This window comes from Cotesia typhae, unplaced genomic scaffold, assembly GCF_013202065.1.
Source record: "Cotesia typhae breed Kobodo isofemale line unplaced genomic scaffold, CoteBio_Ctyphae contig_23, whole genome shotgun sequence".
NCBI classification, from domain to species: Eukaryota; Metazoa; Arthropoda; class Insecta; order Hymenoptera; family Braconidae; genus Cotesia; species Cotesia typhae.
In genome coordinates, this window is record NW_027423729.1 from 2,286,995 (window position 1) to 2,314,934 (window position 27,940).

General features: G+C 28.7%; 1 protein-coding gene across 4 annotated transcripts; it reads left to right on the forward strand.

Moving 5' to 3' along the window:
* Nucleotides 1-278: 278 nt before the first annotated feature.
* On the forward strand, nucleotides 279-27,923 carry LOC141524898 (ADAMTS-like protein 4). 4 transcript variants are annotated; one of them, XM_074239050.1, is made up of 16 exons: nucleotides 298-502; nucleotides 1,267-1,434; nucleotides 20,265-20,340; nucleotides 21,132-21,280; nucleotides 22,314-22,416; nucleotides 22,808-22,910; nucleotides 22,988-23,163; nucleotides 23,419-23,623; nucleotides 23,696-23,999; nucleotides 24,341-24,576; nucleotides 24,709-25,109; nucleotides 25,417-25,587; nucleotides 26,360-26,524; nucleotides 26,786-26,962; nucleotides 27,127-27,286; nucleotides 27,496-27,923. In XM_074239050.1, exons 2-16 carry the CDS (start codon nucleotides 1,304-1,306, stop codon nucleotides 27,609-27,611), a joined length of 2,673 nt encoding a protein of 890 aa, XP_074095151.1. In that variant the 5' UTR covers nucleotides 298-502; nucleotides 1,267-1,303; the 3' UTR covers nucleotides 27,612-27,923. The 4 variants fall into 4 exon arrangements, with proteins under 4 accessions (XP_074095153.1, XP_074095151.1, XP_074095150.1 ...); XM_074239049.1 differs by having other exon boundaries at nucleotides 299-502; nucleotides 1,264-1,434; XM_074239052.1 differs by lacking the exons at nucleotides 27,127-27,286; nucleotides 27,496-27,923 and having other exon boundaries at nucleotides 279-502; nucleotides 1,264-1,434; nucleotides 26,370-26,524; nucleotides 26,786-26,957.
* The last annotated feature ends 17 nt before the right edge of the window (nucleotides 27,924-27,940 follow it).

Sequence of the window (27,940 nt, forward strand, 5' to 3'; positions counted from 1 at the left end):
TTGCTTTCTCGTCTCCGTGTAACTCGCGATTTCTCTCTTGGTTTTAATAAATAAATAAACACACACACACACACACACATATATATATATATATATATATATATATATATATATATATATATATATATATATATATATATATATATATATATATGTATGTATTTATTTTTTGTTTGTTTGGTGGATTATAACTATAACAAACTTGCGTGTTCCATCGTTCCACTTAACATTATTTTTCTTTGACATTTATTTTTATAATTATAATTATAAATAAATTTAACCGGCTAGACGTGGAAACATGATTAGCACTTGCGTCTCGATTTATGATAAATCACACGGACTTTTAATCAGTGCTAAGTGATTAATGTGAAGTGATTAAATTTAAATACATAATAAGTTTTTATATATTATTATAAACAGTTTGAAAACAGAAGCAAATAAATAAGTATTATTATTATTGAGTGGAGAACGAGGAGCGTTGATGTTAAGATGATACATTTAGGTAAATTTGTTATTTTAATTATATTAGTGAGTTAATTTTTTATATTACAGAAGAACAAATACAAAAATTATGAAAATTAAATTAGCCGATATTTAAAAATTTTTATAATTTATTTTGTTGAAAAATAACTTTTAAAAAATTAAAACAAAAATGTTTACATGTAGAAAACTTTAAAAATTGTATGTGGAATTTTTTAAAAATAGTTTTTCAGTTCTAATTTTTAATTAATAAAAAACTTTTCTATTTAATTTGAAAATTAAAAAAGTATAAAGAACAATAAAATTCTTATACAAAAAAAAATATTGCAAGTAGTTGATATATAATTATTATTTTGTTTTTAAATTATAAAATTAGCAGGCAATATATTCACTTCAAATATAAAAAATTAAGTAATAAAATATTAAAAATCTTTAATAGAAATGAATATTATTTATATTCTAAAAGTAGTAAAATTTCTAATTTTTTCATTATCATACAAAAGAAAATTCAAATTACAATTGGAGATTTCACAGTTCAAAAGACATGAACATAAATGAGAAAAAAAGAATTTTTAAATTTAAAAAAACTCATGAATATAATTTTAACAATACTTCGGAGTTTTTCACTTTGCTCTACTCTATATCATCATAAATAATAAATAACCAATATCATCATCATCATCAATGTTATATATTATTTATAATTTACAATAAAATTCAGAATATATTATAGCGATGAATAAAATAATGGTTATTTAGATGTTATTATTAATATAATCCCAGCAGGATAGCGCCGATACGATATAAAGTGAGACGTAGAGCCATGGGTACTCCAGAGGATTCGCAGGACAATTTATCACCTTGTAGTCACCATGAAAACCACAGCAACGAGTTAGCTAGCCGGAAGTTACGATGCAGTGTACCTCAGTATAAATTCACAATCACCGGTATAAGGTGAGCACTTTTCTACTTACTTTCGCTTATTTACATGCCTTTAAAAAACCATTTTTTCATTATCATTATTCCCATTATTATTATTATTACTATTCTCATTGTAAGGTAAATATGCTAACAGTATTTTTTCAATATTGAATATTAATATTTACGTAAAAAAAATTTCTGAAAAAATATTAATATTTATTTTTTCACAACAGAAACGCGTAATTAAATAAAATAAAAAATCGATCAATATTAATGTAAAGCAATTAAAAATTTAATTTATCAATTAGCAGTAATTTAATTGCCCACGCCTAGACCTCCACGGGTAGGCTACAAAAGACGAATCAATCGTTAGCGATGTTATCCCAAAAGGAGAAAAATAAAAAGTTTTTAAAATTCAAAGCAACTCGTGCGAGAGATAGGGGTTATAATAGGACCGCCTCTCTCGCGTGACTTGTTCAATCGATGAATCTTTTCTCTAGGGCCATACCCGAGAATACATGACTAAGAAGAGCGTTACTTGGTCTTTGACCAACAGCAAGATCTATCTTTCATACAACACCGGAATTATATTCCGTCCCGCTATTTAATAACTCGGGATATCTATTACCTACTATCAATTATCAATTACTCCACCAATTACCTATTTGGTATATTGATACTCTGGCTACTGTTTTTATCATCCCAGGTATAAAGACCATTAGACCATTATGTCAGATCGGAAAAAAATTCTGTATGTATCAGGATACAGGAAAGGATAATTGTAATTATATATATGAAAAAATTTTACGGTTATTAAATAAATAGGATATAGAGTAAATAATAAAGCTGAAGTTGAGTTAAATAGTTGTAAATTATGTTAAAGATAAAGTACCTTTAGATAGATAATGAAATGTTCGCGATAGCGAATATAGTATGGATAAAATGCATCTCGTTGGTTACCTCGTTGGTGCCATGTATATGCGATGGCGTTGATGAATCTTCGCCGGTGGCTGTGCCATACTCCAACTCAACTATACAGCACAAGATAACGCTATGAAATAATGTAATATAAAGTTGTGGATTGTCTTTATTTTAAATACACAGTAAAAAATTTTTTGGCAAATTCAACACAAAAATTTGTATTTATCACTTTTTTTGTACAAATTTAGGGTTGAATACAATTTTAAATACCACAGCCTTCGGTTTAAAGTAATGATACTGAAACTAACAGACATCTGTCAATTTTTTGAACAACTAAATTATTACTTTTAATAAAAAAATTCTACAACTAAAAATTTTTAAAAATTACAAGTGCAAATTTCTAAAAAAATTTTTTTTTTATAATTGATTTATGATAAAAGTTTTAAAAAAATTGTAAGATATTTGCTGATTTTAATATTATTAAAACTACACGGAGAACAAAAATTTATTTTGAAAACAAATGGGCAATGGTGTAATAAAAAATTAATTTGGAAAAAAATAATTTTCGAGTAGTCAATTTGCAAATTTTCATTCAAAATTGTTTTTTCCTAAATCTAGAAAATTTTTTTCAAGTAAAAAATTACCGTGAGAAAAATTTTGATTTCTTCAGCTAAGAAATATAATTGTTATTTTCAAAAAACTAATTTTTTTTCATAATAAATTTTTTCTCTCAGTGTAAAACAGCTTTGTGGTAATGTAACATTTAAAAAGTGTTACTTAAGTATTAAATATTATTTTTGAGTGTTGAAAAACGGATCAATCGAACAACAAAAAAATTTTTACTCTTTACACAATATCGAAAAATTTTTTACTGTGTTTGAATTTAATTTTTGTTAAACAATTATCTACTGTTATGTTGTACCAGGCTATTTAAACGGTAAATAATTTTATAATTTAGAGCCAGTTGATGGTTGATAGTAGATCGGTAAAAGATTTAAAAATACTTAGACTCGCCTCCTGTGCGGATTTTTTTCACCACCGGTGATTAGAAGTTACGCCTCTATTCGAACGCTTATATTGAATCTATTATACTGCATAGAGTATGGAGTATGAAATGCTGGTATGAAGCCAGGCATTATACTATGGTATATATCGCATAGTATCGGTATGGCATGTTATGGCGACTAATAATTTTTGTAGCTACGCTATAATGGAGAGTAGAAAATAAATGAATAAAAAAGCTCGGGTTCGATTGCTTCGTTACTGTAATCGCTCTACGTCTCGTCAATCACTTGACGAGGACCTCACGTTTGCGATATCGCGATCCAGCCTCGTTATATTATGAGTTGAGGATCAACTCTTTTTACTTTTAGTTTGTTTTCTCTATGCTATTTATTCTATTTTATTTGCTTGGTGTGGTGTGTGTACACTGCTGTAGCCTGGTTACGCTGCTGTACACACCGCTGATATACGCTATCATCTGTGTTGTTTGCTGTGCATTAAATTGCGGGATAAATGTTTTAGAATTTAATCGGGTTGTTATTATCAAATCATTTAGTTAATGCTTTTTATGGGGATTTAATTGATTTTTAATCGTGGGTTTAGTTTAGTTTTAGAAGAACTTTTTACAGACCATTATTTTTATTTAATATTTGAAAAATATACTAAAAGCTTCATTCTGCGCGCATCTAGCACACATCAGTCCACAAAAAAAAAATTTTTTTTTAATTTTTAAGTAAATATAACTTAATTCAACAATTTTTTATTTTAATTCAAGACAATCAAATTATTTTTAATGAAATTTTAGGTTCAGGAATTTTTTTCCTGATTTGTTAATTTTTTTTTTTTTCAGTGTACTAAGTTCAAATTAATTTAAAAAATATTAAAAATTATAAATGACTTATTTTATTTATCCCACATGAAATTAATTTTTTTATCATCACTCCAAATTATTTAGTTCAAAAAATTCAATCTTGGTTCATAATTCAATCAATGATTCATAAATTGTAAATCTAAACACGAGCAGTATAAATTCATCAAATAATTTTCTGCACAAATTAATCCTTCAACTTCTAGTTTAAGTATCAAATATTAGGAGTAAACTTCATGAATTACTATAAATTTATTGAAACAAGAAATTAATTAATACCGAAACATTGTAATGAATATGGATTGCATTTGTGCAATATTTAATTAACACATGATCGTGAAAGCTTGCTATGAAACATACAATTTAACAGAATTATTTAGTATCAATGTTATTGTTGAACCTTGGGCATATTTCAAATGTATCAGACATGAAAATAGCTTGTTTAATAGCAAGCCGTAGTTTACAATAACACCTGATGTAATTTTTCAATAGTCTGTACATAGGGTTTTATTTTAAGTAAAAGTCTATTTAAGTACCGCATACTTATATGGAATTTTTTATTGTAAGGTAGATTAGATTGCGAGTGAGTGAATAATCAAATTAGTTTATAAAGAAAATACTCGGTTACTTATCTTGATTATACTGTCGACTTTATTTTTCTTGAGCTTTGTACCAAGTTGTTTGTGTATCTCACCAGCAATAAAACGTTAAAATAATATGTATAGTTAAGTTGGAATATGTAGAAAATTTAAACACACACACATAGAGTCTCTAGCGGGGTTTAGTTATTGTTGATTTATTTAAATGGCGATGAAATAGATTAGTAACGGTTGATTGTTATTAAAAATACCTCGCTGAGAAGTATTATTGTTTGAAGTTAATATATAGGGTATAAGGTAAGGGCATTAAAACGGTACTTTAGTACTCAACATACTTATACTAACTAAGCCCGCAGATACGTCATTGAAACGCCTGAAGTTTTCTTCGTAATCGATATTCTCGCTAATAAAATCACTGCCTTTGTTCTTTTCTTATATCTGTTCTGTTATTTTGCGTTACCTCAAATTGATCCATCATTGTTTATATATTTACTCTCATTGATAATTATTATATTATATTATTTTGTTAAAGTAAAGCCTAATGGACATTAATCCCCGGATAAGATTCAAATTTCACGCGAAATTTTATACTTTAAATCACCGAGTAATTGTAACTAAATATTGTGTTACACAGTTTTAAAATTTGTTCAATTTTACGCAAATTACCTGTCGAATTTTTTTAATATTTTGATAAACATTAACTTAACTTTTAGGTTGAATATATTGAACAAATATTTGATATATATATATATATATATATATATATATATATATATATATATATATATATATATATAATTATAATAATAACATCTTAATAAAGAATTAGTGTTTCAATTTTACGGAGTTAGTCAGATTTTTTACGTAATAATTAGAGAAAATCTCGTTAAAAAAAAATTTTGTATTAAATAAATTCGATTTGCTTAAAAAAATTTTTAATCATCCTAAAATTGAAATTTTTATTCATTTATACACTAAAAAAAAATAAATTACTGTCCAGATATGAATTTTTGGCCTCAAAAATTTGTTCAAATTAATCATTTAAATTTTTTCATGCCTCGACTGAATAATAGCAAAATCAATATTTATTTGAATTGAATATACACTATTTTTTTCTGTTAAAAAAATATCTTCCCAATAATTATTAAAAATATATATGTTCTTGTGTCAAGAAAATGTTCTTAATAAAAGTATTTATTTTTAGGGTAACTAGAGTAATTTTTGATCCATGTTAAAAATTTTTTCGTGATCGATTTTTTGAACTTAAAATTTTTAAATTATTAAAAATTAAAGCTCCATAAAAAGTTTAATTTTTCAAAGAAGATATCTTGTTTTTATAAAAAATTTTAAGTTGACGCCTTGTCTGTACCTTATATTACGCTTCCAGCCAATACAATTTTTCGGGAAGAGATTGAGTGCCCCATAATCAGTAAAGATAATGATAATCATAATAATGATCGGTCATTGATGTCTTTAGAGCTCGATAGCCCGATAATTTACCACTTTAGCTAATATTAAATTGTAAACTCAACACACGTCATAAATGATATTGCGTAGGAGGATTCGAATTTTTGGTATAAATTTTAGAGATATTGTTCATCTTCATTTTGTGAGTAGTAAGTTATCACAGCAAAGTATTCATTACAATAGGTTTATAATAAAAAAAAAAAAAAAAAAACCTCAAGGTGTATATATTTATTAAATAAAACTCATCCAGGATTTAATTCTGCGAACAGAATGAGGCCTGGTGTTTGATATCTCGCCTTGATCCCGCGTTACAAATGCCGACCCCAGTACTCTACGGCAAGGGGAGAAAGGGAAGGATGATCTCTCCAAAGGGTTGCCGACGCATCCTCTCCTTGTTATTGTTCTTTTTATTGTAGGGCGTGACGGCGGCAACAGTGTGAGGATGATCAAGTGATCTCGTGTATGTGGACTGACTTTGGATTAGTATGAGCCGATGTTGAGTTTATATCAAGAGAGCGGAGCTCTAGAGTGTGCAGAGTGGAATTTTTGATATAGAGTTAGAGTAGAATCTAGAGAAATAGATTAATATAACAAATAATAGCAATAAGAATGATACAATAAGCAATAGTAATAAATAATAAAGGCAGAAGGTAGAACAGAAAAATAAACGATTAAAAGCATGTAATAAGAATAAGAATAAGTAATGAAAGGCGAAGAAATAGAGAAATAGAAACATAAGAGCTATAATGATGAAAAGGTATTGAAAGAGTTTATCATTTAGTTGTGTAGGTATCTGTATATATGTATATCTACGCTGATGGAATAACTGTGATATAACAACATTTGTATCTACATCTTTACGCCTCTGTAAACTGTCAAGGCTCCTACTTAACTCCAGTACGCGTATCATATATTAAAACGCATCAATGTGAATGAACGGCGCTTGCATTTAACACTTAGTATCTAATTGAAATTCTATTATATTAACTTAATGCTTTGTCACTTTTACACGAACAAATTGTTTATTTATTATTGTTATTTAGATATTTTTTTTTTTTTTTATTTACTCAAACTTTTTAATTTCTTTTTAATAAAATAATTTTTGGACTTTCATTCGCAATTTTGTTTTTAAAGACCACACAAAAAATAGAAATATATTTTTAAAAAATATTCACAATAAAAGAAATAAAAAAATTATTTGTTGGTAATTTTTATTTTCTAAATTAAGAAAATTCATCACAATCATAAAAAATTTATATTTTTATTGTTTAAGACAGTTTCTTTAAATCACTCATTAATAAATTAATTATTTTATTATTTTCGTTTGTTAAATCGGTTTTTATTTTCAAAAAAAATTTCGTTAAAATATTTTAAAACAACCTCAACGATATTGAAAAAAAAAAAAAAAAAAAAAAAAATTGTAAATTTTAATTCAAGAAATGTTAATTAAAATGACTTGACTCTTAATGCTTATATTACCGGTAATAAAAGGACATGGGTACTATTTACAGATGAAGGAAAGGTGACATCAATCGTTAAGATCTTATGTCACGACTTGGACAAAAATTTTTTTTCTTATTTAGGCATCCCGGTCTTTACTTTGATTCATATTACACAATAAATATAACATCGTTATAATACTGATAATTCGCTTCTGTCTGTCCAACATTTACGATTATTGTCCACGCTTGCGTGCGAACGCACTCGACCGGAGTCCTCGCTACTTGTACGTACATATAAGTAAAATATAAATGTATAGATAGCAGTATAACACAATACACAGATCTATCTGTTTACGCGTGTGGCCTTCTTGCTAAATAAAAACATCTATACAACATACTGTAATGCAATGTACCATGTGACATACTGTACATGTAATGTAATGGGACTTTGACTTTGTACAAGTTTACTCAGTGTCAAGTTTAAAACCTCATCATCGTCATCATCATCGCTCAGTTTGTTCTTTCAACAAATCAAATGAATTCTCGCATTAGCTTGACATGTTATTGAAACAATTTTTACTGCATTTTAATTTTAAGCGGAATTAATTTTAGTAACTGCTTTGACAGCAAAAGGAATGCGGTTTTTAATTATTAATAATTACTTCGTCTTTTTTTACTATTAAAATTAAATATTATTGTACTTAGATAATTATTATTTTTTAATAGGAAGAAATTTTTATGCAGAGTAATAACGGTGAATATTCAGTTGTAATTAATGCTTTCAATTCCTCTCATTATATTTTCTATTATATTTTATTCTAATGACATAGTCGCATAATTACTTTATCGGGAAATCTAGTAAAAATTATTATCGAGTTACTTAAGTGTTGTATTAATTAAATGTTATTGGAGTTTAATTAAATGATTTATTATAATTAACTTGATGATATGAAATTAGAAATTCTTCTGAATTTATATTCGTATTATGAAGTATTTAAATATAAAGTATAGAAAGTTTATAAAGTCATTTTTATTGCCCGGTAGTTTTTAACTGAAAAACATATCATTTTACCAATTAACTGATTAGTTAATTTTCTCATTTTTTTTTTTCATTCAAAATAATCGATTTACTAGGATTTATCAAAATAAATTGAAAATTGTAACTACAATTCATCTTTTAACGCATCAAAATTATTAAAATTATTCAGGATTTCCGATAAATCACTAAAAGTCATGATTTATGACGATATAAAAGTCACCTCTATTTAATTGAAAGTTATTTTATCTGTTCTATCATAAATTTTTCGGAAATAGGCAATCTCCGTTCATCTGAAGTTATTCAAACGTTACGGAAATACCTAAAGAATTTTTTTATATATCAATGAAAAATGTGATGATTAACTAATGAGCTTAACTACCATATTTATTATCAAGAATAACCTTAATTTTTTCTAAACATAACTTTTTATCTAACCCCTATTTTATTAAAATGAATTACTGCACAGAAAAAAAATTCTTGAATCGAGAAAAATTTATTTAAATAAAAAAAAAAAATTCTTAGATCAAGATTGTTTTTTTTATTAATTTTTTTTTTTTAAATTGAAATCGTTAATCAAACCTCAGAATCAAAAATTTCTACTTTTATAATTTAATATAACATAATACTTAAATTTCAATCGAAATTAAACGTGGGATCAAATTAATCTCGCTCCGAAAATTAACTTTATTGAAACAAAAAATAATTATATTTCCATGTCCATATATAGGACAATTTCACGCCCAAAACTTGTCAAGTCATAATTTTTTTTGTAAAAAAAAATCACCATCAATCAAAATTAAACTATTTAAAATAATTCAGGAAGTTTTATCATACAGTGAAGGGAAAAAAAAAAAGAAATTTATTCATCTAATCAGTTTTAATCGGATATGATTATTGAAGAATAATCACAATACTATATCTGTGATTATCAACGATACTTTATGTCTCACCGCAGTTTCTTTGTAGGTCACAAGGGCGTGGTCATTCCGATTTATTAATCGTATTGTTTGCCTCTGACTCGCGTCAGATGATGATGATTATAATGATGATAGTGATTATAAATTATAATGATAATGATGATGACAATGATTAGAATGACGAACAAGTAAAAGAAAAAGTATTAAAATAAAGTATAAGAACAAAGAGTAAATGAAAAAGATGAACGAGAGATGACGACGACGGTGATGATGATGATGATGATGAGATTGGCCTCGACGTGCAGTCGTGCATATGATACGAAACAGAATACGAGCAATACAAGTTAAATAGTTTAGTTGGCATGCATTTCTTTTATTTTCATTTTATCGTAGCATTACATTAAATACGCTCATTCTCATCCTCATCTGGAATTAAGCTCCCATCTCTTATTCAACTCTCGAGTTTTGCTAGTGAAAAGTTTAATTAAACAACGATGCTCGAGTAATTTACAGCTCTTAAATGGGATAGCTATTTGTGTCTTTTAACGAATTGATCGCCCCCGGCCGAAAACCAAACACCCTTCGAGTACAAAATTTATCTCGCTTTCCTGCTGCTAAATTGTTTCCTTTTCTTGAGAATTTTCTCCATTCAATAATAATCACCAGCTAGCTATTCTATTTCCATCGGAGTTTTATTATTTAATTCTTCCCTCCTCCATTAATATCTTCAATTTATAATTAGTTATGTGTCATCAACAAAAAAATAATCACCGACTAAATTTATTTATATACTCACATAAATAACTATTTTTCTATTTTTTTTTTTTTTTTCTTATCAAATTAATGATAATTTAGGTACTCATAATGTTAAAATAGAACATTATTGTGTCACTGGGAAACAATGCCGGATTTTATAAATATTATTTTGTTTAGCCAAATAAAACGGAAGTGACGACTAGTTTTTTTTTTATCAAGAATCCGATTCGTACGCGTGCCGAATACTCAAATGTTTATTCATCCATTCATAATATATGATGAATAATGAGCAAATTTAATGTAATTTACATTTTAGTTTCTACATTATCCAACATTTAATTAATTACAATAATATTAATTGAAGTATAAATTGTTTTAGAAAATTAATTAATAATGATAATGAAGTTAAAATTTGAAGAAATTTTTTTTTACGATTGATTACATTTATCAAAATTTGGTTTGTTCAAATTAAGCTTCAGAAGAAACTCCAGAAACAAAATTTTGATAAAATTTGTAGCAGTCATATTATGTAACACGGAATAAATTAATATGATGCACACTATCGTTTAAAATTTTATCATAATGTATGTTATACTACTTAATATATTTTATTAATAGTTTTCAATATATAAAATGTATCTAATTATCGTGAAAATAAATATATAAACGTCAAATGCGAAAAATAAATGAATGTCTTTTAATATAAAGCCAGAGTATTTATTGATCGTTAAAAAATTTAATGATCTACTGAAAAGATTTAAGCTTTTAAATATTGAGTTATTCAAAGTTATTTAAAAAGTCATTAAATTTTTAGTATTTAATGCCCCTGGTCAATAAAAGTAACAGCTTGATATAGTACATATATAATAATGTTCTCTCTAACATAGAATCACTCAACTTTTATTTATTTATTACATTTATATTTTTATTGATACAATATAAAAGCCTTAAGGGCCGAAAGTAGTATCAGAAGTACAACAAAATCCGCTTCTTCATGAATAATAATAATACAAAGTATGCGATAACAAGAAGCTACTTGGACAACGGCTCGTATTACCACCATGCCTTTACTTTTATTCGCCAACGGTGAAATCGATGGACATTTGATCGGCTACATACAATATATACGATATATTATTAAACATTATGCCGTTTTATGTTATATATACAGCGCGACGAAAGTCGTCCATCGATATTTTATTTAATTCGTTCTTTACTTGTATTATAAAAGAGCCTTAGGCATTTATTTATTTATTTATTTTTCGGTTTTTTCGATTTTCAATTGGTCGAGAAGTCCATCGACAGATAACACACTACCGGATTCTGGACATGTGATCTGATGTGCTTGGTATATTATTTTTTAAATATTATAAAAGCTACCATTCAAATAAAAATCTCCATTTATATAAGCTTTTGAAACCTGCAATTATACGTGCATTTATGAAAGGCCCACGCAATTCTTCAGATATTTTTTATCTTAACTAATATGCATTTTTATTATTATATTTTTACTTCTAATTATCTTGTAAGTTTTTTTTTCTCACTTAAAAAAAAAATTGACAAGAAAAAAATTCTTGAACTTAAAAAATAATAATTCAATAATTTTTCGTTTGTGTCAAATTAATTTTTTTTATAATAATAAAAATAAACATTATAGATTTTTTATCCAATAATTAAAATTTTTAATTATCTTCTCTTGTTATTACCTTAAAAATAACAACAACAACAACAATAATTATGAAAGTGATAAAAAAAAAGATTATTTTTTGGACAATACCGTCTGGGATGTTGTGCATGTCTCGTAGTGCACGATGTGTGTGACGGGCATAATGAGAGACGTTTCAAATTGCTTTGAGAGGTTACTTTTTTTTTTAACTTAACACACTCTGTCATTGCGGTGATGCTGGTGGTATAGCTCACTTTTTTTTATTTTTTTATTTTTTTATTTTTTTATTTAGTCATCACCATTTATTTATTTTTATTTCAGACCAAGAGTAGTAAACGGACGCACGTGCTTTCGGCAACTCTTCACAATGAATAATGATGTCCCCTCTGCTCATCTTATTCAAAATATTTATTTTATTTTATTTTATTTTTGTTTGTATTTGCACTTTAATTTTGTATATTGCTAAAGGTAATTGTCAGTGGATTCTCCAATTATCTTTTGGGCGGGCTTAACCGCTTACTTTAGTCAAAACTCCAAATGCATAAATTAAGAAGAAATAAATTTTACATCCATAATTTTCTTAATAAAATTTTTTCAATATTTAAGTTTAAATCTTTTAAATTTTTATATTGAAATTATCGACATAAAAAAAAATTTTTTTATGAAAATTAACCAATCAAAGTATCATAAATGCATGAATTGCATTATTTAATCTTTAAAAAAGAATACTGTGTCAAATGCGGTTTAAATATGACATTAGTTTGTGACCTGAAGAAGATATTAATATAAATATAAATATAAATAAAAGTAATGTTATGAACTATAAATTAAAAGGGTGAAAAGAGCTGCAGTTTTGGTCATTAAATATATCGAACATCGAACATCGTTGGCTCTTAACATTAATAAGTATTAATAAAAAAGCAACGAGCGTTGAGTATTTATCGTTTAGATAAAAGCAACATCCACAGATCGTTGTGTTATGTGTGTGAGATAACATAGTGGTAGAAGAACGTTTGTAAGCACATTGTACGTATAAAATGTATACACAACATAATAGTGGTTGTATGTACTTATTGCTGAATGGTATTCAGCACAGTGCGAACGTAAAGATTCTGAGCATAAGTATAAGAGAAGAGCAGAGGCTTGGATCTTGGAGCGCCAAGCAATTACACGTGTTCGATGAACCGAACGAATGAGCTCGTTATATGTAATGCTGTCCTCTTCGCAACTGAAAGACTTGACGAGTTTGCACGCTCTCACGCATACACCAGAGCTACTTAATAATAAAATAAACAACGTCACTGCAATTAGCATTTGCAAATTCTTAAGCTGCAATCATTTTTATTTTTTAATCGTACTTTTTTGTTTGAGGTTTGCTTTTTTTGCAATCACACTGATAAGAAAATTAATTTTATCAAAGAAAAAATTTTTTTAAACAAGAAAATTATTTTAAGGGAATTTTTTGTTTTGAACCGAAAAATTTTTTGAGGTTTAAATAAATTTTACTTGAGTCAAAAATTTTTTATTCTCGATTCAAAAAAAAAATTTCTTTATAATAATTTTCTTGATCTAAAATTTTTTTTTTTTGGATCAAGTTAATTATTTTTTAAAATTGAAATTATAAATTTTAGAGTTTTAAATTTAAAGATGAATTCAATTCTTGAGATTAATATAATTATCCTGAATTTTTTATTCCTTCAAACTAATATAATTTTAATTATGGTCTTAAAAATACTAGATTAATCATTCAATTATATATAAGTACGATTCTCAGTAAAATAATGATTTTATTGACTTCTATCGCGGTTTCTTTGAGATCAGTAGTACAAGTGTACTGAACTACTTCTGTATTACTAGATGCATCATATCTAATTATAAATTTTACGCAAACGCCTTGATAAAGTGACAACTGATCGCAGAACTCATTGACTATTGAAAATAATTTTCAAATTACAAAAAAAAAAATTAAAAAAAATAAACATTTATTTTTTAATATTTGAAAAACAATTGCGTATGAATCTTCTCATCGTAAAAGTTAATGGCTTTGAAAATAGTTGAGTTTCAAATTAATTATTTTACAATAACCTTCAATCGAAGTGATACATTTTAATGGATAAAAATTAAACAGGTTCTTCGTATACAAATAACCTGTTTAATTAAAATTTTTGAGATATCTAATTCATTCTTATAAGACAAAATTAGTGTTTATTTTTCTTCATGGATCCATTAGAATTATTCTAATAATTTTTCTTAGGGCAAGATTTAGTATATTTTACATCCGATTAATAAATTAAACTTTTATAATTTTTTTTTTGTTTCTAACAACTTGGTCGAAAATCTCTAGAAATAATTTTTAAAAATTAAATATTTTTTTTAGAGAAGAAAATTTTTTTTAGCTAAAAAATAAATTAGGTCTTCTTTATAATTTTCTTGACGTAAAAAATTATTTTTTTCTGTGTAAGAAACTTTCTGTTTTTTACAAAGAAAACTTATGACTTTTTCGCACCTAAAATTTTTTGCCCTAAATGACGAATATTTACCATTTCTGCATCACTAAAGTGATAAAATCTTATCTGAAGATTTTAACAAATACTTTAATTAATTCAAGCGAATAAAAAATTCCCAAACACTTATAAACATAAAATAAAAACCCATAAAAACAGAAAAATAAATATAAATACATAAACATTAAACATACATAATAATACTTATACTAATTTATTGAGACGTTGATGTACAAACGCTTCTACTCAAACTCAACTTAGCTCGAGAGTATAAGTATAAAGAAAAATATGTAAAATATCTCGAGAACCAATATAAATACAAATAATAAAAGTATACATAATTTAAAAGATTTCAAGCAATTGCGTAATATTAAATATAAAAGTTTCCGGAATTTAAAAAATAAAAATTGTGGCCTGGCCTGATTGCAGCACTTGAGCACCACTAACAATATTCCCCTCTCGACTCTCGTTTGGTCATAAATTTAACGATAAGAGTTGTGTCGGCGCCTTCTTACGCTTCTCGTCTTATCGAAAATGACAAACACACTGGCTAAATACTAAATACTAAATATATACAACAACATCGGCTACAGATTGTATAATAACAGAAATGTAGACAAAGTGTATATAACAGTAGTGTATCGTAAAGTACTGTACAAGCTTCCTCTTTTGTGTGTTACACGCGTCCTCTCGCCCAGCACACACCGTCTATTATGTCAGTCAATGAGTATAATCGCACGTATATTAGTATACAGCAGATACAGAGCTACGGGCGGTCATCAGCTAAGCATCAATATCGTAAATATGTGAGCACATATTTGCTAATGTGTGCCAGACTATAAAGATACGCCCATGAAGTGCTGTTGCATGACATCACCAATTTCGTCTGCTGATAAATAACTCCAATTTTTCTATCGTTTATAACGAGTCAAATAGTTTTGTTAAAATTTTGGTCTACGATAAAATTTGCGAAGTAAAAAATTTTTGTATCAGAAAGTTCTACACAAAATTTATGTTAAATTTCAATGAAAAAAAATGTTGACTTGTTAATACAAATTTTGTGGTAAAATATTATCACGATAAAAAAAGAATCTACCATTTTTTATCTGTCAATTTAAACACAAAATAAATTTTAACTGACACTAATTAGATTCACTTTTATCAATTGCTGTCTCATATCAATCATACAATTTGTTTTGATTTGGACTGTTGGTAATTAAATTTATTTTTATCAACTTTCTATCGAAATAATCAAATGAATTGTTATTTATCGACGAAAAATAAAATTGTCATGACAAAAAAAAATTTTTAGTATGAAAAATTTACTAAAAACAAAACATCAATTTTTTCAAATTAAAACAAATAAAATTTGGATTTTTCTGTGAGATAAAAAAAATTTCATTTGTAAAGAAGATAATTTACGCAAAAGAAGAAACCTTTGAATAAATTTTCATGCACAAAATTTGAGTCAAGCTCTAATATGAATAAAAATTAAAAACTACCGAGAGGTAAAATTCTCGGACGTGATTTTATTTAAAAGGGTTACTGTAATGGCTGATGACACTGTTGCACGCTCGAACGATTACTCGACATTCCGGCTCCAGCAATTAGTTAACGACTTACGATAACACGAGGATACTCAAGGAGATTAACATGCAGGATCGCGAGTTTAAGATAAAACAAAAATAGTGTAATAAAAAGTTTAGCAGTTGTTTACTTTGAGATTCGAATTCTTTAGCTCTTTTAAGACGGATGAAGATGAAGAAGAGGGAAATGAAGGATGTAATATGTCATATATAGATGCGTATTTACTTCCTGTTGAAATGTAACATCAACTTTCGTTGATATATATATATATATAGCCTAGGGAGGGACGATCTTTTTCCATCGTTACGGTCAATCGTTTCGATTAATCAACCGGACGCTCGTTATTCCCATATTCGATTGGCCCAGATTTTTTTTTATTATTATTATTAATACAATTGTCATGCCTTTTTGTTTTATTACTTTTTTCTGCAAGTCAGAGCTCGATAAGACAATCCTTGTGTCCCCGGGGAGATTTTTTGCCTAATTTAATTACCGAGCTGGGATTTAGTTGGTGAATTAAAAAAATAGTGGGCTGTTAAAATTGTTGGAGGTCTTTAAATTGGTAATTGAAGGCGGAACAACAAGCTTCTTTGTGGCATATTATATCGTTTACATGTACGTATATGCGTTCACTCTTTCTTTACGTGTCTTGTCTCTTGTCGGATTGAAATTATTACTATCATTATTATTATTATAATTATAAAGCAGAGAGCCTGAGAAAAACAACATGATATAAGGAAGAAATACATGTGTCCTCGAGACGTTGCGTATCTGGCGACAGAAAGTGAACATGACATCAACTTGGGAGCTTAGTTTTTTTGTTAAAGTTTTATTGACTTGAACTTTGGCTTAAGAAGACTTTTGATTCAAAAAAGTGAAGAAAAATAGTTGAAGTTTGAATTTTTGTCATAGTGAAATGTATCAATATTTTAAAAAATCAAAATTCATTAAAAAATATTGCTGCTGCATTTCAATAAATTTTCATAAATTTTCTTGGCAGAATAAAATTTTATACTTTAAATTAATAAAATTAATAATTTTTCAATATTGAAATAATTGGTGAATTTTCAAAAATTTCAATTACTCTTTAAAATTTTTTAAATTAAAGAAATTGATAAAAAGTTTGCAATCTGTTTAAATTTCTAACCTCGACACAAGTCATAACAAACTTTTTTTAACCATCTTGTGACCGATTTTTTTTCCACAAGAATTAGCTTTGGGTTTCATCGCGAATTTGACAGGAAGCGCGAATGAAATGTGACCGTAGTATCTTTTTTAACTTACCGGTCTCCTGCCATCTGCCACTTGCTCAGAGCTCTGATTCTCGTGATTTCTTCTCTTTTCATCTGCTTCTTTGCAGAAGATTGTGCTGTAGAGGACCAAGCACATTGCACAGTAGTGGTATTGGATCGGTGAGGTCTGGGCCATCCGACAGTGCGAGTGACAAGATATTTTGCTGGTATGGAGAAAAAGATGAGATGAGTGTAAGAGTTTAAAATAAAGTAAAAAGAGTAGACGGAAGAACGAGATGAAGAAAGAGAGAAAATAAATGTCTCCTCGGGTGGGCTTTGAGCTATAACTCGAGGAGATGGTTATCGAGGGCGTTAAATTATGGATTATGATTGCATCAGAGATCTTGTAAGGAATTATTAATAAAAAAATTAATATACCTTTTATCTGGACTGGGGGCTCACTTATGGTATTTTATTACGATAGAGATATTTTTGAGCGAAAGCTGTCGATGGTAAATCTCACAGGAGCGCTAATTCGTCTTACTTGTTGGTAACTGGCTGGCTGAAAACAGGCTTCTCAATGAATGCCTGGATAAAGACGTCAATTGTCCGGTGATGGTTGATCACGCAAGATTGCCGCTGGTACGGCTCTTTACTTCATCTTGTACGCAAATATCTTGAACAAGAAAATAAATTATTTAAATATTTTATTTGTAATTATAATAAATATAAATTACACTGTTGAATATTAAATATGTTTACATTTTTTGCGTAAACGGAACACCAGCGGATTTAAAAATAAATAAAAATGTATACCCATGCCCATATGTAACATAACGTGTGTAAATGCTTCAACGTTCAGTTGAGAAATGGATATTAACGTACGTGTATGAGAAGAAGAAAAACCGGATGGAAATAAAAAAGAGATACTTGTTAGTTGCACGCACGAGTGGAGCCAAGACCACCCTTCGATGTGCGAAATCCAATAGCCCGGCCAAAAATCTTGTCTAGGGGCTTATGTTTAGGTTTGTCAGGATATGCTCCTCTCATTTTAATACTACCGAGTTAAGTTGAGAGATCGAGTGACGCGTATTTACATATTATATATTGTTATATGGGGAAAAAAGTATTGTTTCAGTACCAATTCAAGGAGAGAAAATATTCGGGAGCTAAACTAAACAAAATTTATTCAATTAAAAAAAAATTTATACATGATTTAAGATTTTTTTTTCTTGAATCATATTAACAGTTCATCTGCGGATATCTCATAATTTCCGTCTTGATCTTCGCACAAATTATAATTTGAACAATCGAGAGCTCGATCACTTTTTTCCTCTCCTAATAAATATGTAATACTTAATACACGTTATTGTATTATTTGAAATAATAAATTAATGTATTAAATTATTCGCTTTGATTGATAGCTATGCGGTTAAATATATATTTATATGTAGGTATATATAATACGAATATCTTGTGTCATTGAAGAAAAGACTTATGGTATAATTTAATCGCTGAGTCTATAATATAATATAATACAATATGAATGAAGAAATAAAAAAGTATATAATAAAAAAGTGTCACTTTGAGATTTAAGATGATCTCGACGGGAGATCAATGAGAAAAAGTTTTTTTGGTCATTCATTTGATTTTATTATTAGATAAATTTCTGATTCATATATACATATTATACGCCTTAATATTTAAATCACTAGATTATCCAATACAACACTATAACTACACGCACAGTAATTCCCTACATAACACCAATGTTGAGAATAATAATAAAAAAATATTGAATTTAGAAAAAAAAAAAAAAAACTATTAAAAGGATGAATTCCCTGAATTCCAGGGCAACAATTCTAATACAAGTGACCGTCACTAAAATATAAGATTAATGAGTTGAGAGTAGAGCGAAACTCATTGGTTTAGTTGATCGCATTATTAATTAATCTTATTATCACTCTTATAACTGCCACTCAACTAATGACCACTTAGCTTTGTTTGATTAGATACTCAAACAAGGGTCAAGGGAATTTAAATTGACCTTCTTTGAATATATCTCTTCATATACATATTACATATTTATATAATAATCAAAACGTCCGAAATAATCTGCGGCTCGCCTTAGGATTTTTATTTACGATTATGGCCAGTAAATTTATCAATGAATAAGCTTTATCAATTTTTTTTTTTTAATAAACGTTCTATAGATTTTTTACCTCGATGGATCGATGGACATTCTTCATTGCAGCAACTCTATTAATAAATTCCAACGAAAACAACGATACTCTTGTGCACGCGGTAGCTTTTACCACGAACAAATTCATCAATTTAATTTATCCGATTTTTTATTTTTACTATCAACTTCCCGTTCATTTCATCAAATTCTTATTAAATTCAATAATTAACTGTTGTCTTATTATTTTTATTTTATTTATTTATCAATAGCGAGTAAAATAATGAAATAATTTCTCGTTTATCGTTGATGAAATGTTTGCTGAATAATTATTTAGAACGCGCGGAAAAATATATGATTGTAGATACTGCATCGATTAGCGCACACATAATAATAACAATTTATAAGTAGAAATATAAACAAACATTTGAAGTATATATTATATATAACATATTTCATACATGTATGAGTTATGATTATGATTAATTAAGCTTTTTCCAAGAAGGCGTAACAAGTAAAACACTATTAGTGTTCAGTGGCACAGTTTGCGTCACTTTATATTAATATTGATATTAACTTAACGTTAGTCGTGACTATAATTTAATCATTTAAATATAAATATTAATGTATACAACTTAATTTATTTAATGATAATCACAATAATTATTTTGTTATTTATTGTAGATGTATATTGCTGCTGATTATACTATCAACCGCTTCGTTAGTTCATACTTATGTACCGGAAAAATATCCAATTGAGGTGATTATTTTCTTTATTTATTTACATCAATTTATAGATTATTTAATGTCAAATCAACGTACTACCACTTTTTATTCATGATTTATCAATGTGAAACTAACAGGCATTTAATATTTTTTTTTATTTCATAAATCACAGATTAGAGTCAATATTTGTTCATAATTCATCACGGTTTATTAGTGCCAAATTGTTAAGTCAAGTTTAAATAATTTAATCATAATATTGATTGTATTTTATAAAGAAAGATATTATCAAAATTTTTTTTTAATTGTACATTAATTATATTAAATTCTAGACTATGAATTTTATTTTTTTAAACTAATGAAATTTTTAATTAAGAATTTCCAAATTTCAATAAAATTACGAAAAAAATTTTTTTAACGCAATGACGCAAAATTTTTTACATCTAATTAAAAAGTCCGAAAAAAAACATAATTGTTTAAAGCAATTCAAATTATTTTCATTGATATTCCAGAAGATTTTATAATTTATTCGGAACTAAAAAAAAAAAGCACAAGAATATTTTAACAATAATTCAAAATTTTTTTATCTTAATAAATATTTTGCAACTAATAATTTTTTCTTTCAGAATTCAAGTACGCATAACAAAAAAATCTTTAAATTAGCATGAATATTCCTTTTAACTTGCGCAACCATATGAAAAAAAAAAATTATAGTAATAGAAGTATAGAATAATAAAGAATCGTTGATTTGACACGAAATGACCTTTATATTGTGGTAATATAAACAATAGCGTGCAATTACCGGCTGTTAAATAAATAATTTTACAGGTTTACCACATGCTGCAAGAGAGAACGCAGTATGGATTCGGTAAAGACAATCGTGTGAGAGGAAGCTGGGGTACATGGAGCTCTTGGAGCGAGTGCTCGAGGTCTTGTGGTACTGGTGTCCAGTCTCAAGCACGGCAATGTGTTCTTCGGTATTTATTTATTTATTTATATACATATACATATATATAAATAATGGTAAAATGTGGTACTCTGTTAGGCTGATCCTTCACCATAATAGTAATAGTATATTTTAGTTTTTACGGGGAAAAATAAAAAGCTAAATAGCTGAGATGAATAAGAGCTAATAAAAGTAATTGAGAAGCTGATCCGAAGAAGGAAGCAGTTGAAAATGATACACTTGGCGCATTGAGCTTCCTCAAGTAGTATTACTCTATTACACACTGCACATTACTCCAGTGTAAATGCTAGAGATCTTTTCTTCCAGTTACTCTGTAAAAAACTTAATAACAAGAATAAAAAGTAGGCAATACGTCGTGTTGGATTTAATGACACAGGCGCCAAGATATTTATCATTATTTTTATATTTTTTTATTTATTTTTTTTCTACGCGATTGGCACCTATACTAAACTAACTATACGATACTAGAGAAGCGTTATACGCGGGCGATCGGTTTTCTAGTCATCAAGTTCTCATAGCTTCTCTTCTAGGCTATGGGTTGAGATATAATAGCATTATAATAGGAATATAGCATGAAACATGTGTAATATAATGTAATGTAATGTAATATAATATAAATGTATGCCCCTATGCAAAGCTAGACTGTATTTTAAAGAGTTGAGTGCATTATATTATATATTATATTATATTATATATTATAGCATATATAGTAAGCTATCCAGCAGTTTTCTGGATAGTCAAGTTAACTATATTTCTCTTTATATATTACTTGTACTAAGAATTTGCGTTTTATATTTTTATTATTTAAACTTTATTTTTGTTCTTTAACGGAGCCGATGGCGTCGTCGTTAATTCACTGTTACGCCTTTTCCTCGGCCAGTAAAGAGTACTGAGCGATAAGCTGTTACTTTAGAAACAAAACCGTGACTCTTTATAATGCTCGGTGTATGGTAGTGTGCTTATTTTATGCGTCAAAGTCACGGGTTTATGGTGAATATTATTTTTATGTTTATGTTTTTTTTTTTTTTTTTTTTTGTTTGCAGAAATAGCGTAAGAAAAAGAAGTATTATAAGTCAAGTGAATAGTACTAGTCTAAAGCCGGTGTGCATCGGTACTTATAAGCGATATCACATTTGCAATACTCAGGTAAAGTTTTCTATTTAATTGGTAGACTGATAATGTAAGAAATTTAATCTGATCCTGAAGAATACATTTTTAACCAAGAAACTAATTTTTGTAAATTTCATTTAGGCAGAAAAATTTTTTTTAATAAAAAAGACGATAAAATTCTTCAAAATTATTCTTTTTGACTCAATATTTTTTCTCTTAAATCACGTTAATTTTTTTATCAGTGTATAAATAAAGGATTGTTATTGAAATAATTACGCGCGAATATATATAACATAAGTAAAAAATATTTGCGAGTAATTCCTTGATAAATTCTGGTCTCTATATTTTGACTTAATAATTCGTTTGAGTTGAAAAATATACGAATGATATAATTAAATAAAATTTGACGAACAATTTTATTTTTTAGGAATGTCCTGAATTTTCAGAAGATTTTCGTGCCGAACAGTGTGCGAAATTCAACGATCGAGTTTACAAAGGAGAAAAGCATGCGTGGGTGCCATTTTTAAATGGTAAATATTAGCAATCATATTATAATTATAATTAATATTCATCAAAATAAAAATGAAAAATTTTTGCATTATGACAGCTCCGAATTCTTGTGCATTAAATTGCCGAGCTGTAGGTCAACGATTTTACGCGACCCTGGAGCCTGAGGTAATCGATGGTACACCGTGCGATGGTCCGAACTTACGAGGAAAGAGTATGGGACTTGCAGTAGACCGGACAACTGAACAATGGGTTTGCGTCGCTGGACAATGCAGGGTATAACTAGATCCTATTTTTATTTTTTTATACTGTACATTTATTTGAGCTACTATCATGATAAACGATACCAAATCGACTACAATATTGTATCCTACAGGAGCATGTCTCGTTAAGACCACCGAGTCTTATTGTTTCTTAACCTTAACTAAAAATACAGTACAAAAAAAAATCTAAACAAGCGAAAAATTGTTTTATAATTATTAAAATTGAGAGAAGAAACTGAACTGAGATTATTATTTTTTATTTTAATAGTCAGTGGGATGCGATGGAGTTGTTGGTTCCGGTGCTGTCAGGGATACCTGCGGGGTCTGTGGAGGCCAAGGAAGAGGATGCAAATTGTTTGAAGGGATTTTTATGGAGCCTATTCTTCCCAAGGGTCATCAGCCAGTCACTACTATTCCACGGGGTGCCATGTCGCTTAATATTTCCGAACTGCGACATAGTAGTAATTTTTTAGGTAATTATTAATTATTAGGGATAAATTTATAATGAAAATTTAATTTTATAAAAACTTAAAAAATAATTACAGCGCTTAAAACCGAAAATGGAACGTATATTTTAAATGGTCCATGGTCATTGAGCCCCAGTGGAATTTACAAGACTGCAGGAAGTATTGTTACTTATCAGCGGGGAGATAGGAACCGGATGGAGAGTATAACAGCCACTGGACCACTTAATGAATCTCTTAATTTAGAAATATGGTATCACGAAATGAATCCAGGGGTACTCTATAAATATATGCTACCAGCGCCAGAGAATTTTAACGATAATGCGATTATTGCGCCGCCGTTATACGCCAACGAGATACCCGAATCTTATCCACGAGTTGAAGTGTAAATTGTCTAATTAATTATATTATTATTAATAAAGAAAAAAAATTATTTAGAGAAAGTTGTTCATAAAAAAATTCAAAATTAATAAACATTTTTATTTTTAATTTAATTTTCGATAATTTCTTTTTTTTTTTTATAGAAAAATATTTAATAAAGATTTGACTAATTTTAATAATTAAATAATGATAAAAACAAATTTTTAATTTTTTTATAAATTATTAAAAATACTTTTTAAATTTTATAGTTTTTTCTTTAAATAATTTTTTTTTCGCGTGAGAAAAATTTAGAAATTTTTTTTTTCAATTTGATAGTTATGATTTATAGCAAAATTATTATTACAGATCCTTAAGACGACCGGAGGTCAATTTATCAAGAAATCAAGTGAGAGAAGAAACAGGAAAAGTAAAGAAAGATGAAGTGAAATTCTCACCAACGACTGTGATGGCTGGTGATGCGCCGAATATTAATGTTAACGTTAGCCAATCGGAGATTAACGTTAGCCAGCCGAAGAAGAAGAAAAGAAAATTTGCTTGGAAAGTGATGGGTCTTTCGTCTTGCTCCAAGACCTGCGGCGGAGGTATGTAGTTCGGAGATATTGATGGATTTTTCTAAAATAAAATAAAATAAAGACACGTTTAATACTGATAATGATCAAAGCAACATTATTGTATAATGAAACTCAATAATAATTGTATTTAAAAAATTCCAGGGGTTCAAAGTACAATTATAAAATGTGTAAGAGAAGATAAAGACAACGTGGTACCGGATCGCAGATGTAGAAAGTTCGAAAAGCCTCCGGCACCGCCGCCGCTCCAGTGTAATGATCAACCGTGTCCCCCGCGATGGAGAGCAGACGCGTGGTCTAAGTGTTCAACGAGTTGCGGCACGGGAGTGAAAACTCGACGACTTGAGTGCATTCAGGACTTGAATTCCAAGATAACTATGCGTGTAGCCGCAGGCGGGTGCTCACAGCCACCGGATTTGAGCACCGTTGGTTCGTGCGAGGGACCCCCGTGTCCGAATAATCAGATCCCGCAAGTTCGACAAATGGAGACTTTAGACGTGTCAGTGGGTATACCGGGCAGGTGGGAAGCCGGTCCCTGGGGTCCGGTGGGTATTTTAATTTTTGTTATTTATTAAAATAAGATCATTAATCGAATATTATCGATTATATGATACTAAAATTTTATTTTTTTTTTTTTTTAACAAGTAAATTTAAAATGTAATCGAAAAAATCATTTTTAAAAATTTTATATTTTGTTTTAATTAAAGCAAAAAAATTTTTAAAAAATTTAAAAAACACTATTGTTATTGTTATTTAAATAGAAAAAAAAATATTTGAGTTTTTATAATGTCTAATAAATATTTAAGCGATGACTATTAGAGGATAATGGAGTCGTCGGTGATGTTTTTCTAGTGCTCTTCAAAGTGCGGCAGAGGTTCCATGAACAGGACAGTTGTCTGTATAACTAGCGGAGAGCCTTGTCCAGTGTCAGCTCGGCCAATTGATGAGAGAGCCTGCGAGGCATCATGTAAAACTCACCCACAGCACGAGTCTATGTGGCTCTTCACCGAGTGGACTTCGAAGGTGAAGAATTCTTAGTATAATTAGTTTCAACATTTAAAGCCCCGAGTCCCGAGGAAATTGCATATAATATAATAATAAAATATTCAAGAGGTTTTCCTCGAGGGTGTGATTGATGCCCACTAACGCTAGTCAGCTTGTCATCTTTGAGCAAACTTTCTAGTATACATACAACAAATAAGTATGAGAATTTAAAATAGGCGCGTGGCGGTTAAACGAACCCTTTTTAATTCGATGACGCCGTAAAAGCTTTATGATAAAATACTGGTGAGCAAACACCGCCATCAGATGTATAAAAAAATAGGAAATCTTATATTTTATCTGTAAATATAAATATTAAAGAACGGATATCTTAATTAAACAGTCACCTTGCTCGTTGTTTGATAACTCGGATCGTTCTCACGTCATGAAAACAAACCTTTGTAGTCATTCTTATAGTTTATATCACTTTTTTTTTTCGTTATCTTTTTTTACCTTATAATATAAATTTCATTATAAAATATCAAATGATAATTTTTCATGAGAATACTTAAAAAACTTAAATATTTAATCATTTAAAATTGTATAAAAATGACCTTTAACCTGCTGTAAATTTAACTCAGCGATCAACAAGCAATAACTCTTCAAACATCAAATATTTGGCTCAATCTAATAACAAGGTACACTGATGAAAGTCCTTATGCTCGATATATCTCGATAAATATGTACTGAAAGTTAAACGTCTTGTAATGAAAATTACACGTACTTTCCTTGAACTATAAATTATTTGTCTTAGTGTTCGGCAGAATGTGAGCGTGAGATGGAGACGAGGCGTATTGCTTGCGGCGGTGCAAACGAATTATTTTGCGATTCCACGAAGAGACCGGCGACAGAGAGGCGGTGCTCGTTCAATGAAACTAGGAGTTGTGGTGCCCGTTGGTTCACTGGACCGTGGTCTTCGGTAAGCATCATCTTTAGTTAATGTCGTCAGGTACACTCACTATTTACCTGTACGCACACATTCATCAATCGAGATTCACATGAACACACAGAGAGTCATTCCTATTTTTGTTCCTATTCCTATTCCTACTCTCGTTCTCGCTCTTATAATAATATCCATTAATAAATAATAACGTATACATAAATAAATAAATATATAAATTAAATGTGAAGTAATAACAGTTGTAGATTGAGTAAATGAAATAAATAAAATAATTTACAGTGTTCCGTGGCCTGTGGAGAAGGTATTGCCCGTCGAGAGGTGATTTGCATTGGCAACTCGTCCGGTGAATCAAAGATACTCACCGAAAGTAATTGCAGCTCAACGAGGCCGCCAGCCAAGCAAGTTTGCCGCATGCCTCAGTGCCCACCCGAGTGGTTTACGTCCGATTGGAGCATGGTAATTTTCGGGATACTCTCTGTAGTAATAAGCGCGTCTCATTTCTCATCACCGCTACCTGTCTTCATCAGTATCATCTTCATTACTATTATTATCTTCAATACTTAATCATTTTTTTTTCTTTTCAAATTATTTCTTACATCTTCTTTTTTATTTTATTCCAGTGTACGGTTTCCTGTGGTGGTGGCACGCAAGAGCGCGTCGTCAGGTGCTTGGACCAAGGCTTGAGTTCATCTTGCGACATTAAAACAAAGCCCGAGGACCGAAGACCTTGCAACGTTGATCCTTGCAAAGACGTTTCCCTGGCGCATAAAACTCCAAAAAGTTAGTTTTACCACCAGAGGGTGATTTTTTAAAAATTTTATTATTCTCATCGTGTTAATGATGAGAATAAAATTTTTTATTATTAAATCACCTGAACCAGAGCACTTTATATATTTATTTTTATCAAGCCTTTGATTTACTATAGTTGTGAGCCTATAAATAATTATTACTGTTATTAATAATTTGAAATGGTTTTTACGTTGTTACAGAAGTACATCTTGCTAATGAGTGTGTTGATAAGTATCCTAACTGCATGCTGGTAGTTAAAGCTGGTCTCTGCCGCTATAAGTACTACAAGCACTCTTGTTGTGGCTGTCGCAATTAGTTTCTACAGTACTGGTTTCAGCAGAGTGTTAATCTTCATTGAGGATGGACGTTTTTATTTATTTAAAAACTCTCAAGCCGGTATCGCGAATCGATTAACATCGACCGCTAAGTATACAGAAGTATTCTCTCATTTTTGTTTTATTTTATTATCTTTTTCACTTTGAAAGTGATGCTTATGTTATTATTATTAGTACAACAACGATAACAATTAATGTATCGCTGTGTGCGAGAGGTATAAATAATTTTATTGTATAGATAAAATTTTCGTACAAATAGAAAATATTAATAAATAAACGCATTTTGCATGTTACTATTTATTTTTATTTT